General features: G+C 37.6%; 1 protein-coding gene and 2 non-coding genes across 7 annotated transcripts in view; 2 read left to right on the top strand and 1 right to left on the bottom strand.

The window, feature by feature from the left end:
• Positions 1–16,601, top strand: part of SNX6 (sorting nexin 6) — a 48,896-nt gene that overhangs the window by 25,065 nt on the left and 7,230 nt on the right. For 2 of the 5 annotated variants that reach the window (XM_086363620.1, XM_086363619.1), the window contains exons 8-11: positions 1,358–1,463; positions 5,040–5,115; positions 6,984–7,023; positions 13,684–13,770. In XM_086363620.1, coding sequence (XP_086219746.1) covers positions 1,358–1,463; positions 5,040–5,115; positions 6,984–7,023; positions 13,684–13,770 — 309 coding nt within the window. Of the gene's footprint in view, positions 1–1,357; positions 1,464–5,039; positions 5,118–6,983; positions 7,024–13,683; positions 13,771–16,601 lie in introns of those variants that run through there. The other 3 variants (XR_015149750.1, XR_015149752.1, XM_086363621.1) reach the window with 3 other exon arrangements.
• Positions 4,359–4,581, top strand: LOC147349271 (small nucleolar RNA U3). The gene has a single exon (XR_015150647.1). It is a non-coding gene; the product is annotated as a small nucleolar RNA U3 (small nucleolar RNA).
• On the bottom strand, positions 6,637–6,708 carry TRNAW-CCA (transfer RNA tryptophan (anticodon CCA)). The gene has a single exon. It is a non-coding gene; the product is annotated as a tRNA-Trp (tRNA).

The raw sequence follows: 16,601 nt of genomic DNA on the forward strand, positions 1-16,601 counted from the left end.
GTTTATATAGAATCATATTATGGTATATTGTACTCCAATAATAATATTATTAAGCAAATAATAAAGCAATAAATAATGCCTTATCATCATTGCCTGTTTTTATAAATATATCTACACTAAAACTTTGGTGTAAAGTACTATTTGGTTTATACTTTGATTTTGTAGAGACAGGTCAGTTGATATGTTGACAGTGCATCTCCTTTGGCTACTTTTAATAAAGGGTTGACATGGGAATTCCCTGGCAGTCTAGTGGTTAGGACTCAGCGCTTTCACTGCCGAGGGCCTGTGTTCAATCCCTGGTCAAGAAACTAAGATCCCACAAACCATGCAGTGAGACCAAAAAAAGATTCAAGCTGGTTTTTTTTTTCTTCTTCAGATTATTTCCATTTTGATGCTACTTATGTTGAACTTTTTGATTAACATTAAGTATAAACCACTATATTGATTAGTAGTTTGATAATTTTATTAAAGTAATAGCTAACATTTTTTTGAACATTTGCAATGTGGTGTTTGGTAGCGCACATTTCATTAATCTTCACTACAACTCTGCAAGTTAGTTTTATCTCTGTTTTTCCAATAGACCTCACCTATACTAGTTAAGAAAACTAGTACACATGCATTAACAGATTTTAAGTCACATTTTGTCACACTAACTTTTGCTACTATGTTCTGTTAATACGGGTCTCAAGTTACATCATTTCAGCTGGTGCGTTTTCAGTAAACAGTTGCTATTTTAGAAGGGAGTTCATTGTTTTTAGTTTTAATGGATTTCTAGCTTTGTTCCAAAAAAGATTGAAAACAGTGTTTAATACCAAAATTGCTCCCAGATAGCTAATTTGGCCAGGTTCCCCAAAGCAGTCAGAGAGGGCCAATGACTAAGGCTTGGCAGCATTCAGGAATGGTTCATGAAATGCATAACAGACCAAGAGAAGCAGATTTCTACTTGTCTGCTGGGCTTTTTCCCCTTTTTTTCCTCAAAAGCAATTGATTGCTCCCACTGGAGGAAACAAATGTGTTGGAGAAGCAGGATTGCAGTGGAAGAGTACAAGCTGGAATAGGTTCAGGCACAGCGTGGAAGCTGGGACCATATGGGACCATGAGCCTTCTGCTGTGGCACTGTGGAAGGCCTCTTACTTGATAGAGAGGTGTTTTTGAGGTTTGAACTTGTTTTTGAAGTTTGAACTTAACATGTTTTTGAAGTTTGAACTTGCTGGTGAGATCAATATAATGTCTGATTGTTAGAGGATAGCTATGCTGTTTAATGATGATCTTTTATGATTATAAGGGAAGCAAAGTGTTACATGTTAGATTAAAGCAAATAAGTGAAAAAAGCTCATATTTTCTTTTGATCCCATAGGATGTAGATGATTTCTTTGAGCATGAACGAACATTCCTTTTAGAATATCATAACCGAGTTAAGGATGCATCTGCTAAATCTGATAGGATGACAAGATCCCACAAAAGTAAGGTTTTTCTCTGTGGCTCAAGTTTACATTGTTTAATGGAAAAATTATCAAGTTATTATGTTATTTACAGTTTGTAAAAGTCTTGATATAGGGCAGTGATTTTCAAACTGTGGTCTATGAAGCTTTGATCTCAAGGCCCTTTTAAGCAAGTCTGTGAGAACAAAACTAATTTCATAATAATACTAGGATGATTTTTTTGTCCTTTTCACCATGTTGACATTTACACCAATGATGCAAAAGTTGTGATGGATAAATTGCTGGTGTCTTAGGACAAATCAAAGCAGTGGCACCAAACTGTACTAATAATCTTTGTATTCTTTCCCACAGTGCATTCAAAATTTTAAAAATTCAATTAAGAATGTCCTTGATGAAGCAGTGAAACTTATTACTTATTGAAAGTCTCCTCCCTTGAGTATACTTTTTTAATATGCTGAATGATGGATCGGGAGGTATGCATAAGGCACTTCGCATATGGATGTATGATGGTTCTTTGTAGAAAAGCAACTGAGTTGCAGCTGAACTGGCTGCTTTTTTTCAGTACCATTTTTACTTGAAAGAACAACTGACAGACAAGCTGCTATTATGCAAACTTGTGTCTTGGTAGACATTTTATCAAAAATTAATTAAATGAGCCTCACACTTCATGGAAAACTACTGGCAGCGTTTGTTGACAATGATGAAAATCAAGGTTTCCAGCAATTATTAGAATCTTGGAAAACTTGTGTCAGTCACCATGAGTTTGCTTTTCAGTAATTAAAGACTTGTCTGAGGAGATTGATGGTGATATTACTGAGTGTGATACTTTTTATATACTGAAGTGCATCTGCATTTGGAAGATGTGTGTGATTCATTGAACCAGTATTTTCTAAATAATCAAAATCATGTTAAGTACACGTTAGATTAATGGTTTTTTTTAACAGCTGTATTGAAGTGTAATTGATATCAATAAGCTGCAATGTTCAAAGTTTACAATTGGATAAGTTTTGACACATGTATGACATCATTACTAGAGACAGTATAATGAACATGTCCATCACCACACACAGTCCTCTTGTGGCCCTTCATAATCCCTCCATCCTGTCCCTGTCCCCAGGCCACTGCTGATAATGCTTTCTGTCTCTGTAGATTAATTTGCATTTTCTAGAGTTGCAAATAAAATGGAATCATACAGTATGTACTTTCTATGGTCTGGCTTTGAAATTCAACAAAATTATTTTGAGTTTCATCCATGTTGTTGTATGCTTCAGTAGTTCATTCTGTTTTGTTGTTGAGTGGTATTCCATTGTATAGATATACCACAGTTATCTATTCAGCTGTTGCTGGACAATTGGATTGTTGGCTAGCTTTCACCCATTCAAAATAAAGCTGACATATGTAAGTCTTTGTATGAACATAGGCTTTCATTTCTCTTGGGTAGTACCTAGAAGTAGAATGACTGGGTCAAATGTAAGTGTGTAATTAACTTTTTTTAAAAAATTGCCAAACATTTTTCCAAAATGATTGTATCATTCTGCATTCATACCAGCTGTGCACGAGGATTCCAGCTGCTTCATATCCTTACCAACAAAGTCAGTCTTAAATTTTATCCATTCTGCTAGGCCAATATGGTTTTAATTTCAGTGATTGATGATATTGAACTTCTTTTCTTGTATAAGTCTTTCAACTTTATTCTTCTTTATCAAAGTTGTTTTGGGCCCTCTAGGTTCTTTATTTTTTTGGATGGATTTTAAAATCAGCTCGTCACTTTCTACAAAAATGCCTGCTGGGATTTTTTGATTGGAATTGTGTAGAATATAGATCAGTTTGGGGAGGATTAAGATCTCAAAAGTGTTGGTTCTTCTAATACATGAACAGGGTATATGTCTATTTACTTTGGTCTTCTCTCAGCAATTTTTTGTTGCTTCCTTTGTAAAGCTCTTATACATCTTTAGTTAGATCTCTGTTTTTTGATGCGATTCTAAATGATGTGTTTTCTACATTTGAGTTTCTAGTTTTTTTGCCAATATATAGAAATACATTGTATTTTCAGCATTGAGCTTATATCTTGCAGCCTTTCTAAATCAACTCACTTATTAGTTTATTAACTATTTTGTAGATTCCTTAGCATTTTCTACATAAAGGGTCATCTTTGAATAAAAACAGTTAACACTTCTTCCGTTCCAGTTGGAATGATGTTTATTTCTTTTCCTTGCCCATTATACTATAGCTGTACCCTTTAGTACCATTTTGGTAAAAGTGGTGAGGGCAAGCGGTTTGACCTTGTTCCTTATCTTGTGGGAAAGCATCCATTTTAATTGTGATGTTAGGTATAGGTTTTTCCTAGATGCCTTTTAGCAGGTTTCAGTTAGGAATGAATGTTGGATTTTGTCAGATGCTCTTTTTGCAACAATTAAGATAACCATACGGTTTTAATTTTTTTAGTCTGCTAATATGGTTAATCATATTGATTGATTTTCAGATACTAAACCAATCTTATATTCTTGGGATAAATATTACATATCATTGGAGTTTAATGTGATAGAGTACACAGACTTCACTGATAGGACTTTAGGTTCCCCAGTGTGACTAACCCTTAAAGAAAAGACTGCTTGTTGAGTAGAGTATCCACAGTTATCTGAAAATATTAGTAAAATACCTCCTGCTTTTCCAACAACATACCTGTTTGAAGCTAGATTTTTTTTTCCCCACATACTTGAGCAAAAATATTGTGTCACAGTACAGTGAATGCAGAAGCAGATAAGAGAATGGAGCTATTGACTGTTAATCCAGACACAAAAAGGAGATTTGCAAAATCTAAGTGTCACCATGGTCACTGATTTTAAATATTTTTCATTTAAATATTATGTTAACATATAATGGTTTGAATACTGTTATTTTAAAATAGTAAATATTAAGACTGTACTTTTGAGGATCGTTGCTGTTGTTTGTTACTCTAGAAGTTTCTCTGAACATGTAGAGCACCTGAAAGCATGAGGAGGAGACATACTTCACACAGCAGTCTCTCCTCAGCGTGAAGCTGGCTCGTGGTGTTGCTTCTGCAGTTGCTGTTTGCTGTTGATGATTGTTCTCTTCCTCCTTTGGGAGAGTAAGAGGGAGAGAATGCTGTCTGGGTGGTTTCCTTAAGAAAAAAAAAAGTAAATACTTAAAAATTTTTTTGTTTTACTTTAAAAAAAAAATAACACTCTCTACAGTGCTACAGACCCAGAAGTCTCTCTGAATATTCTTTGCTCTTGTATGTCTCCCTGGTTCTTTTCCATGCCCTTCTCTTTATCTAGAATTCTTTCCTCCACTTTGCCTAGTAAAGATTTCCTCACCCTGCAAACTCCAACACCTGCTGTAGTGTCTGTAAACCCTTCCCTGACATCCTCAGGTGGAATATCTGTTTCCCCTGCTCCTTAAGTAGTTTATAGCTACTTCCAGTTCCATATTCATCATAATGTATTATAGTTTGTGTGGTTTCTTTCTCTAGACTTCGGTATCTCATATTACATACACATTTTTTGGCAGGTACGTATTCAGTAACTTTTTTAATCCATGAATAAATATATTAAATCCTTAAAACTTTTTCCATAGGTGCTGCAGATGATTACAATAGAATTGGTTCTTCATTATATGCTTTAGGAACTCAGGATTCTACAGATATATGCAAGTAAGGATTCTGATTTAAAACATTAAATAAAACAAAATTTTTGTTGCCAGCTCGGGCACACACACTACTGCTGACCCAGCAGGCGTTTTGGAATATTTTTGTCAAAACACATTGACAGTATAGAGCTTCTTTATAAAGTTAGGTTGGTGTTATTTTTCTCTTCCTTTTTTCTCTTACTTTTTTAAATCTGAGAAATAAAAGTCAACCTTAGTATATATAATTTTTAACATTTACAGTGTTTTAGTTGATGAAAATTTGCCAATTTATGTGTGTGAAAGAGAAACAATTTATATTAAAATGTTCTTAGATTTTAATAAAGTTTCTTTTAAATAAGAAATGCTAAAAAAAAAAGAAATTCTGTTTTAGAATTAGAGTATATATATATTAATATATATTTTGTTGGAGGCCGAGTTTTACTCTTTGGCCACCTGATGCAAAGAACTGACTCACTGGAAAAGACCCTGATGCTGGGAAAGATTGAAGGCAGGAAGAGGAGATGACAGAGGATGAGATGGTTGGATGGCATCATCGACTCAATGGACATGAGTTTGAGCAAGCTCCAGGAGTTGGTTGTGGACAGGGAAGCCTGGTGTGCTGCAGTCCATGAGGTCACAAAGAGTCAGACACGACTAAGCAACTGAACTAAACTGAAGTTTTAATCTAGCCATAAATCTTAGTTGCTCGTGTAATGTTGTTTAAACTTAACTCTCCTTTGAAAATAGCTCAAACATACTTTTAATATTTTAAGAAGAAAAACTGTTTTCATAGTCCATGCCTTTCTCTAAACCACATCCTTGAACTTTTCTCTAGTATATCCTGTCTCAGTAGACATGTCAGATCAGATTTTTCAGCAAAACAGGATACCATAGCCTACTAATTAACATGCTACCTTCCCAAAGAGTTAGTTCTTAAGTCTTTGATAAGGAAAAAAAGGCAACCTTGCCATGTGTTACCTTACATAAACTTGTCAAAGAGTGAAGTGAAGTTCATAAAATTCAGCTTTCAATAGTATATACCCTAATCCAAATATAATGTTGTCTGTCATATTTTACAGAATACCCTTCAGTAGTTTGGCATTGGGATATTTTTTAGTTGGCATCAGCATTTGAAAGATGGACTTTCTAGTTAAAAGCGACAGTGGGGACTTGGTGGCCTGGCAGTTAGGGTCCGGGCTTTCACTGAGTTGGCCCCGGTTCAGTCCCTGGTCAGGAACATCCTGCAAGCTGCAAGTGCAGCTCCCCTACCCACCCCCAGAAAGTGAAAGTGAATCCTGAAATAGAAATTGGCTATTCGTTTCTATTGTTTTCCAAAACAAAACAGCTCCATTTGAAAATATTTAAAATGTAGTTCTTTGGATGTGATTGTTCTGTACTTCTATAGTATTTAAAGGTATAGACTTTATTTAATATTATGCAGCATATTACTAAAGGATATCAAGACAAAGATGGTTGTTTTAAAAAATATTTATTTAATGTATTTATTTGGCCGCACTGGGTCTTACTTATGCTGTGTGGGATCTAGTTCCCTGACCAGGGATTGAACCTAGGCCCTTGCATTGGAAGCATGAAGTCTTAACCACTGGACTACCAGGGAATTCCCAAGACAAAGTTTTTAATGTATGGCTTAGACTGTTACCTTGAAATGGGAGGATTTTCTATAACAGTACAGCACGGGGAATCTGTTATATGGGTGCTTATACAAAGAAAGATTTTTGTCGAACTAGATGAAATCTGCAGTGAAAAAAATCATTATTATTATAATGAGATAAGAATGTTTATTATTAATATGGTTTGCGGTGTGTTCTCTGAACATTTGCAATAGGAAATTATTTCAAAGATAGCTTATGATGAAATATTTTTCCCTTCCAGGTTTTTTCTTAAAGTTTCAGAACTGTTCGATAAGACGAGAGTAAGTACTAATAATTAACCTTTGGGAGTATAAGTCTCTGCAAACAATGTTTAACTTGTTGGGCTGTGTTTAACTTTATGAAAAAGATGAGTTATACTTTAGAATCATGAAGAGGCAGATTTAGATTTGAAAATAATGAGTTTTTCAGGAAATTCACTTTTTGTTACGGTATAAAAGTTCAAATTCTTTCTTTTATAAATTTATTTATTTTAATTGGAGGCTAATTACTTTACAATATTGTATTGGTTTTGCCATACATCAACATGAATCCGCCACGGCTGTACATGTGTTCCCCATCTGGAACCCCCCTCCCACCTCCCTCCCTGTACCATCCCTCTGGGTCATCCCACTGCACCAGCCCCAAGCATCCTGTATCATGCATCGAACCTGGACAGGCGATCCGTTTCATATATGATATTATACATGTTTCAATGCCATTCTCCCAAATCATCCCACCCTAAGTTCAAATTCTTGATCAGAAAATGTGTTCAGTAGGAAACTGTTTATTTTTATGAAAAAAATCATTTTTTCTTGGGGATTTTGTAAGCTAGAAGAAAATCTTGGATTCACTATAACTTTACCAAGATTATTGTTTTTGATCCCCCATGAAATACTGAGTTAAAAGTGAGTTGTATCAATGTAAAGCAAATATATAACTGCATGAAATTTTCATTCATTTTAGTAATTTAATACTGATACAGTCTTGGTTTTCAGAGGTCATATTTATTTATAATCATTATGATAGTTAAATAATATTTAACATTTTTATAAATTGATAGAATAGTGAAAGTGTTTATTAAATGTTTAATGGTACTTAGCTAATTAAGATCGGTGGTGGCTAGTCCAAGTAGAAGTCTGGTTTCATCATGATCTTGTCAGTTGAGCTATTTATACTGAAGACAAGTAGAAAAAGATAATATTCTCTATCAAAGGAACAAGTTCTTAAATACGTAGATGTTATACTGGGGTCCATATAGCCCATTATTCTGCCTTTGATGTTTGTACCAGTTAGCATTTTCTGGAAAGATATAGTTGTTTTCTTGAGTCTATTTACATCAAAAGGATAGGGATCTATCACAAAATAGCCTTATGTGCCAGTTCTTCAAAAGTAGATGTAAGGATGGGATTAGATGCACAGAGGTTTATTGTGAAAAGCAAAAAGGAAGGAGCAGTAATAGACAGGAGGAGCCTTCAGATGACAGTGCCAGTCTGCACCTGTGAAAGGAGAGGAAGAGGAAAGAGGACTGGCTAAGCAGGGTTTCAGACTATAGCATAGTTCTGAGAAAGCTTCATCCAGGTCACAGGGGAGTCCCTAAGCCAGAGCTGCCTGTTAGAGGAGTTCTGCGTCAGGCAAAAATGGGCTGGGTGGGGAGCATAGAACATATCTTTGGTATGAACATGATTCCAGATCCAGAGATACAGTAGTTGGGGCTATCAGCCAGCCAGCTATAATCCTTTCAGCAAGCATTTCTCTTGACCGAGGTCCGGGTGGCACATTTCGATAACCCCCAAATTCTTATTTCTTTTTGCATGTGCATGGTGTTCTGGTTACTATGGCTGTGTTACAAATCATCCTAAAATCAGTAGCTTTAAACAGCAACCATTTGATTAAGCCAGTGAACTCTGGTTCAGGAACTCAGAAAGGGCGCAGCAGAGATGATTGTCTCTGCCCCATGGTGTGCCTCCACAGGAAGGCTGTGAAGGCCAGGGCCTGGAACTATCTGAAGGCTCGATCATTCCTGTGTCCGAGGGTTGATACTGGCTAGCAGCTGGAACTTCTGCTAGGGCTGTTGGCTCTAACACCTACATGTGGCTTTCCCATGGAGCTGCTTAGGCTTCTTCATAGCTTGGTAAAGAGGTTCCAAAAGTGAGCATCCCCAGTAATGGGAAGAGGAAGCTGGGGCCTAGAAACTGGCGTGGCATCGTTCCTGTATTGGCCAAGTAGTCTTAGAGCCCAGATTCAAAGAGAGGGGACACACACCCTACTTATTAATGGCAGGAGAGGAGCCCCGTTTAAAAGCACCCAACATTAACTAGCATGTCAGGAAGTTAAGTTTGTTTCTCCACAAAGAAACAAAGTTTTTTCTAACTTTTTATTAAAGTATACTATACGTGTAGAAAAAAGCACATAACAGAAACGTACAGCTCAGTGAAATGTTATTTCACACACTCATGTAATGAATACCCAGACGAAGAAATGGAGCATTACAGCAATTCAGGTACCCGACTCCCCTTTCAGCTGCCTTCTGAGTCACCACCTCCTGTAAGACTACCACTGTCCTAGCTTCTAACAGCAAAAATTGGTTTTATTTTCATATCTTATATAAATACATATGCAGTATATATTGTTCTTTGTCTGGTTTCTTTTAATTGTTATATACATGAGATTCATTGGTGGTGTTGCATGTAGGTATAGTTTCTACATTCTTACTGCTGTATTGTTTTCCATTGCAAGAATAGACCTAACTTTATTATTTGTTCTACTGGTGGGCATTTGGATAGTTGCCGGTTTGAGGTACTTTACACAGAGTACTGTTAAGACCATTTTTTATTTATCTTCAGCTGAACATAAGTACACATTTCTGTGGGGTGTATGTAACTTGGAGACGTGATAGTTCATAGGATACCCATGTGAAAAGCTTTTGTAGGTGAACTGTTTCCCTAAGTGATTGTGCCAACTCACATTCCCACCAGAATGAATGTGAGCATTGGGCTGCTGCACAGGGTTGTAATATTTGGTATCTTTTTTTTACTTTAGCTGTTCTGGTGGATGTATAGGATTTTTTTTAAAAATTTTTTATTTTGACAACAATTTCTGACTTAGATTGCAAGAATAGTACAAAGAATTCCTGTACACATGTCACCCAGATTTCCTTTCCTTTTGTTCAGTCACTAAGTCTTGTCCAACTCTGCAACCCCATGAACCTGCAGCAAGCCAGGCTTCCCTGTCCTTCACCATTTCCCAGAGTTTGCTCAAACTCATGTCCATTGAGTCAGTGATGCCATCCAACCATCTCATCCTCTGTCACCCTCTTCTCTTGCCATCAGTCTTTCCCAACATCAGGGTCTTTTCCAGTGAGTCAGCTCTTTGCATCAGGTGGCCAAAGTATTGGAGCTTCAGCTTCTGCACCAGTCCTTCCAATAAATATTCAGGGTTGATTTCCTTTAGGATTGACTGGTTGGATCTCCTTGCACTTCAGGGGACTCGTAAGAGTCTTCTCCAGCACCATAGTTCCAAAGCATCAATTCTTCAGCGCTCAGCCTTCTTTATAGTCCAACTCTCACATCCATACGTGACTACTGGAACAATCATAGCTTTGACTAAATGGACCTTTGTTGGCAAAGCAATGTCTCTGCTTTTTAATACACTGTTTTGGTTTGTCATAGCTATTCTTCTAAGGAGCAAGAGTCTTTTAACTTTGTGGCTACATTCATTGTCTGCAGTGATTTTGGAGCCCAAGAAAACTAAATATGACACTGTTTCCACTTTTTCCACATCTGTTTGCCATGAAGTGATGGGGTCAGATGCCATGATCTTTGTTTTTTGAATGTTGAGGTTTAAGCCAGCTTTTGCATTCTCTTCTTTCACCTTCATCAAGAGGTTCTTTTTTTTGTTGTTTTGTTTTGTTTTTTAATGATTTTATTTATGGTTGTGCACGGTCTTCATGCTGCGTGGGCTTTTCTCTAGCTGTGGCTCCTCTTGTTGCGGAACATGGGCTCTGGTGCCCACAGACCTCAGTTCTGTGGCTCCCGGGCTCGAGAGCCCTGGCCCAGTGGCTGTGATGCATGGGCTCAGCTGCTCTGCCACGTGTGGTCTTCCCAGACTAGGGGTGGAACTCACGTCCCCTGCTTTGGCAGGGGGGCGATTCTTTACCACTGAGCCGCCAGGAAAGCCCTCAGGCGTATTTTAGACTAGTTTTCCACGCTCCTATCTGGTGAGAGAGGCCTGGGAGCCGGGAGTCCACTCAGCCACAGTGCTGGCTCTGCCATCAAAAGCTCTGGGGCCTCTAGCGAGCGCCTGCCCCTCCCTCAGTCGTGTCTGACTCTGCCCACCAGGTTCCTCTGTCCATGGGATTTCCCAGGCAAGATTACTGGAGTGGGTTGCCATTTCCTTCTCCCATCAAGAGGTTCTTTAGTTCCTCTTCACTTTCTGCCATTAAAGTGGTATCATCTGCATATCTGAGGTTGTTGATATTTCTCCCAGCAGTCTTGATTTCAGCTTGTGATTGATCTAGCCCAGGATTTTGCATGATGTACTGTGTATATAAGTTAAATAAGCAGGGTGACAGGATACAGCCTTGACGTACTCCTTTTCTTTTTTTTTCAGGGGTAAAATACTTTTAATAAATTTTTATGGGATACTCCTTCATTACAAACAGTATTGGAAATGTAACCAAAAAATAATAAAGATAAATAGGCCAATAACAAAATCTTAATTTTTTTTAAATTTTATTTTATTTTTAAACTTTACATAATTGTATTAGTTTTGCCAAATATCAAAATGAATCCACCACAGGTATACATGTGTTCCTCATCCTGAACCCTCCTCCCTCCCCACACCATCCCTCTGGGTCATCCCAGTGCACTAGCCCCAAGCATCCAGTATCGTGCATCGAACCTGGGATGTACTCCTTTTCCAACTTGAACCTATCCATTGTTCCATGTCCAGTTCTAATTGTTGCTGCTTGTCCTGCATACAGATTCCCTTAGATTTGGTTGACATAGTACATTCTTCTTTATCCTCTGTCTCTCCAGAGTGAATGAAGAGTTCTCATCTTTTTAGTCTGACATGGCTGCTTCCCACTTCACCTCACCTCAGACTCACCACACCACTTTAGTTTTATGTTTGTTTGTTTGTTTGTTTTTAACTTTCACTCTTTGGTATTTTCAGGCACATTTTGTTAATGTTTTAATGTTGTTTTGTGGTTGTCTGCAGCAGGGGGATTGGTTTGAATTACCTAGTGCAGTACTCCTGCCAGCCTCTATTACTTTATAGTCTGTGTACATATCAGTTGCTATTAAAATGAATAGAAAAATACAGGTGAACCTAAAAGATGATATTGAAACTAGTTACAGCCAAGAACTTGAGTCAAATATAGAGTCCTTCCATAAATTCACTAATCTCATTTGATCTCATCATTTTTCTATTAATTTTTTTTTGTCAGTTACATACAAAGACAAAATAACAGGCTCATAGAAAGAATGGAAGGAAACTTAGCTTAACTAGGAACTGATACTGTAGTTACTTATAACTTTAATTTTTTTATTTTCATTTTTTTATTTATTTTAACTGGAGGCTAATTACTATACAATATTGTGGTGGTTTTTGCCATACATCGACATGAATCAGCCATGGGTGTACACGTGTCCCCCCATCCTGAACCCCGCTCCGATCTCCCTTCCCACCCCATCCCTTGGTTGTCCCAGAACACCAGCTTTGAGTGCCGTGCTTCTCGCTTTGAACTTGCACTGGTCATCTATTTTACATATGGTAATATATATATGTTTCAATGCTAATAACTCAAGTTGGCCCACCCTCACCTTCTCCCACATAGTCCAAAAGTCTGTTCTTTACATCTGTCTCCTTTGCTGTCTTGCATATAGGGTCATTGTTAACCATCTTCCTAAATCCATATATATGCGTTAATATATTGGTGTTTCTCTTTCTGACTTACTTCACTCAGTATAATAGGCTCCAGTTTCATCCACCTCATTAGAACTGACTCAAATGCATTCTTTTTTATAGCTGAGTAATCCATTGTGTATATGTACCGCAACTTCCTTACCCATTCGTCTGCCGATGGACATCTAGGTTGCTTCCATGTCCTGGCTATTGTAAACAGTGCTGCAGTGAACATTGGGGTACATGTGTCTCTTTCAATTCTGGTTTCCTCGATGTGTATGCCCAGCAGTGGGATTGCTGGGTCATATGGCAGTTCTATTTCCAGTTTTTTAAGGAATCTCCACACTGTTCTCCATAGTGGCTGTACTAGTTTGCATTCCTACCAACAGTGGAAGAGGGCTCCCTTTTCTTCACACCCTCTCCAGCATTTATTGTTCATAGACTTTTTGATGGCAGCCTTTCTGACTGGCATGAAATGGTACTTCATTGTGGTTGTGATTGCATTTCTCTGATAATGAGTGATGTTGAGCATCTTTTCATGTGTTTGTCAGCCATCTATATGTCTTCTTTGAAGAAATGTCTGTTTAGTTCTATTGGCTCATTTTTTGATTGGGTCATTTATTTTTCTGATGTTTATCTGCATGAGCTTGTATATTTTGGAGATTAATTCCTTGTCGGTTGTTTCGTTTACTGTTATTTTCTCCGGTTCTGAAGGCTGCCTTTTCACCTTGCTTATAGTTTTCTTTGTTGTGCAAAAGCTTTTAAATTTAATTAGGCCCCATTTGTTTGTTTTTGTTTTTAATTTCATTACTCTGGGAGGTAGGTCATAGAGGATCTTGCTGTGATTTATGTCAGAGTGTTCTGCCTATGTTTTCCTCTAAGAGTTTTATAGTTTCTGGTCTTATATTTAGATCTTTAATCCATTTTGAGTTTATTTTTGTGTATGCTATAACTTTAATTTTTTTACAATAAGAAAAAAGTACTGAGTGTAGAATGTAAATACTGACTAAATACTTAATTTTTTTTTCCTATTTTAGAAAATAGAAGCACGAGTGTCAGCTGATGAGGACCTCAAACTTTCTGACCTTTTGAAATATTACTTAAGAGAATCCCAAGCTGCTAAGGTAATTTTATTCATTGTTTTTTAAAATGGACTGCTTTACAGAAACCCATCATCTCTTTAGAAGTTGTTAGACTTAAGATGGTTTAAGATGACTTACCTCTTGATTTTAAATCATATTTTCAAGTGTGATTTTTTTTTTCTCTCCTTTTATAGATTGTAGGTCACAGAACCCCACGTTAAAGTCTCCTCTATTAACTTCTGATACAGTTTGTCTAGAACTTATCTTTTTTTTGAATTTGATATATTTAGCCAGGTGAAATACCTGCAGAGACAAAAGGAAAACGCCCAAATAACAGTTGTACAGTTAGAGGATTCCTAATTTGGCCTATCTAAGTCCTCTGTTGGGGGTGTCTGCTCAGTTGTGTGCAGCTCTTTATGACTGCATGGACTGTAGCCTGCCAGGCTCCTCTGTCCATGGGATTTTCCCAAACAAGAATACTGGAGTGGGTTGCCATGTCCTCCTCCAGGGGACCTTCCCGACCCAGGGATTGAACCCACGTCTCCTGTGTCTCCTGCATCACGGGCAGATTCTTTACCACTGAATCACCAGGGAAGCCCTCTGTTGAGGGTGAGCGAGTCATAAAACAAGGATATGTTTTATTTTAAGGCATCTCAAATTTCCTTTTGGAAATCTGTCCATGTGTAAAACTAAAACTCTTTACTAATCAAAAAAATGTTTAACAAAAACTTCTAAAAGCACTGAAATGTTAGTGACTCAGATATTCCAATTCAGTGTTAATTTATGAATTGAGATGTACAGAAAATTCCCATCTGGTCCCTGTTGCTTTGAATACCCTTCTTTTATTTCTCATCAAATTATAAATAACCCTTTTAACTTTGAGGACTTAAGTACTTGCAGATATACTGTCCATATCGAATTTGTTTTAAATCAGATTGTGTATTATGAACTGCTTAACATTGGTTGGGCAGGGTTAAAATAAATTGTTCACTTTTGAAGACTTATTATTATAATATGTAATTGTAATATATTCATAAAAGGGAAGGCTGCTCAACAAGTAAAAAGGAATGAGCTATGCATATATGCAACAAGATGGGTCACTCTCAAAATAATTTTGCTGAGTGAAAGAAGCCCGGCAGGAAAGACTGCAGTTTACATTAGCGCTCACTCTTGGTGGTGTACTTTCTGTGGGTTTGGACAAGAGTGTAGTGACATAAGTATCATACAGAATAGTTTTCCTGTCAGAAACCCTGTGTTCCATCTGTTCATTCGCCTTCCTCCTAACACTTTTTGATACCTTAATTGCCTCCATAGTTTTCCCTTTTCCAAAATGACATATTGTTGAGTCTTGTCATACTGGTTTCTTCACTTGGTAAGGTGCATTTAAGTTGCCTCTGTGCTTTTCAGGACTTGATAGCTCTTATCTCTTCAGCAGTTAATAGCCTCTATCCATCAAATTTGTTTATCCACTAACCTTACTGAACGGTTGCTTCTAAGTTTTGGCAGTTATGAGTACAGCTGCTATAAACATCCGTGTGCAGGTTTTTGTGTGAACATAAGTTTTCAACTCCTTTGAGTAATTAACAGCAAGGAGGGTAATTGCTAGAACATATGATAAGAGTAGTTCTGTCAAACTGTCTTCCAAAGTGGCTATATCATTGCATTCCCACCAGAATGAATGAGAATTCCTGTTGCATAACATCCTCACCAGCAATTGGTATTATCAGCATTGTAGATTTTGGCCATTCTGACAAGGTGTGTAGTGATACCTTGTTCTAATCTGCATTTCCCTGATAACATTTGATGTGAAGCATCTTTTCACAAGCTTATTTGCCATCTCTGTGTCTTTGCTGAGCTACCTGTTCTAAAAAAAGAGTTATTTGTGTATTTTGGATAGCAGTCCTTTCTATCAACATTTTTAACTGTCAGGGAAAGGAAAGTGTTAGTCGCTCAGTCATGTCTGACTCTTTGCGACCCCATGGACTGTAGCCTGTCAGGCTCCTCTGTCCATGAGGATTCTCCAGGCAAGAATACTGGAGGGAGTAGCCATTTCCTTCTTCAGGGGATCTTCCCAGTCCAGGGATTGAACCCGGGTTGCCTGTATGCCAGGCAGATTCTTTATCATTTGAGCCATCAGGGGAGCTCCTGAGCCACCAAATACACATCAAAACCATGGAGTTATATCACTTCACACCCCCTACATAGCTCTAATCAAAAAGACAACAGTGTTGACAGGCATGTGGAGAAATGAGACCCCTCATAGTTCTGGTGGAAAAATGTAAATGGTGCAGTCACTTTGAAAGTAGTCTGGCATTTTCTCAAGAGGTTCAACATAGAGTTACAAGTTGACCCTGCAATTCTACTTCTAAATAATGAGCTATGAAAGAGAAATGAAACATGAAAACATATCCACAGAAAAGCTTAAACACACATGTTCGTAACAGCATTTTTATGAAATAGCCAAAAAGTTGAAACAAACCAAATCTTTCAGCTGATGAATGGATCAATCAGTGTGGTATATCCATACAGTGAAATATAGAGCTTCCCTGGTGGCTCAGAGGTTAAAAGCGTCTGCCTCCAACGCAGGAGACCTGGGTTCGATCCCTGGGTTGGGAAGATCCCCTGGAGAAGGAAATGGTAACCCACTCCAGTACTTTTGCCTGGAGAATCCCATGGACAGAGAAGCCTGATAGGCTACAGTCCACGGGGTCGCAAAGAGTCGGACACGACTGAGCAGCTTCACTTTCACTTTGATATCCATACAGTGAAATATTTAGCAATCAAAGGTATGAAATACTGATTCATGCTACAAATAGATGAACTTGAAATTTTATGCTAAGTGAAAAAGCCAGACAGGGGAGTTCGCTGGCAGT

The sequence above is a fragment of the Bos grunniens genome, chromosome 21 (genome assembly GCF_055505025.1).
Source record: "Bos grunniens cultivar Pamir isolate PY7600 chromosome 21, Bosgru_T2T1.0, whole genome shotgun sequence".
NCBI classification, from domain to species: Eukaryota; Metazoa; Chordata; class Mammalia; order Artiodactyla; family Bovidae; genus Bos; species Bos grunniens.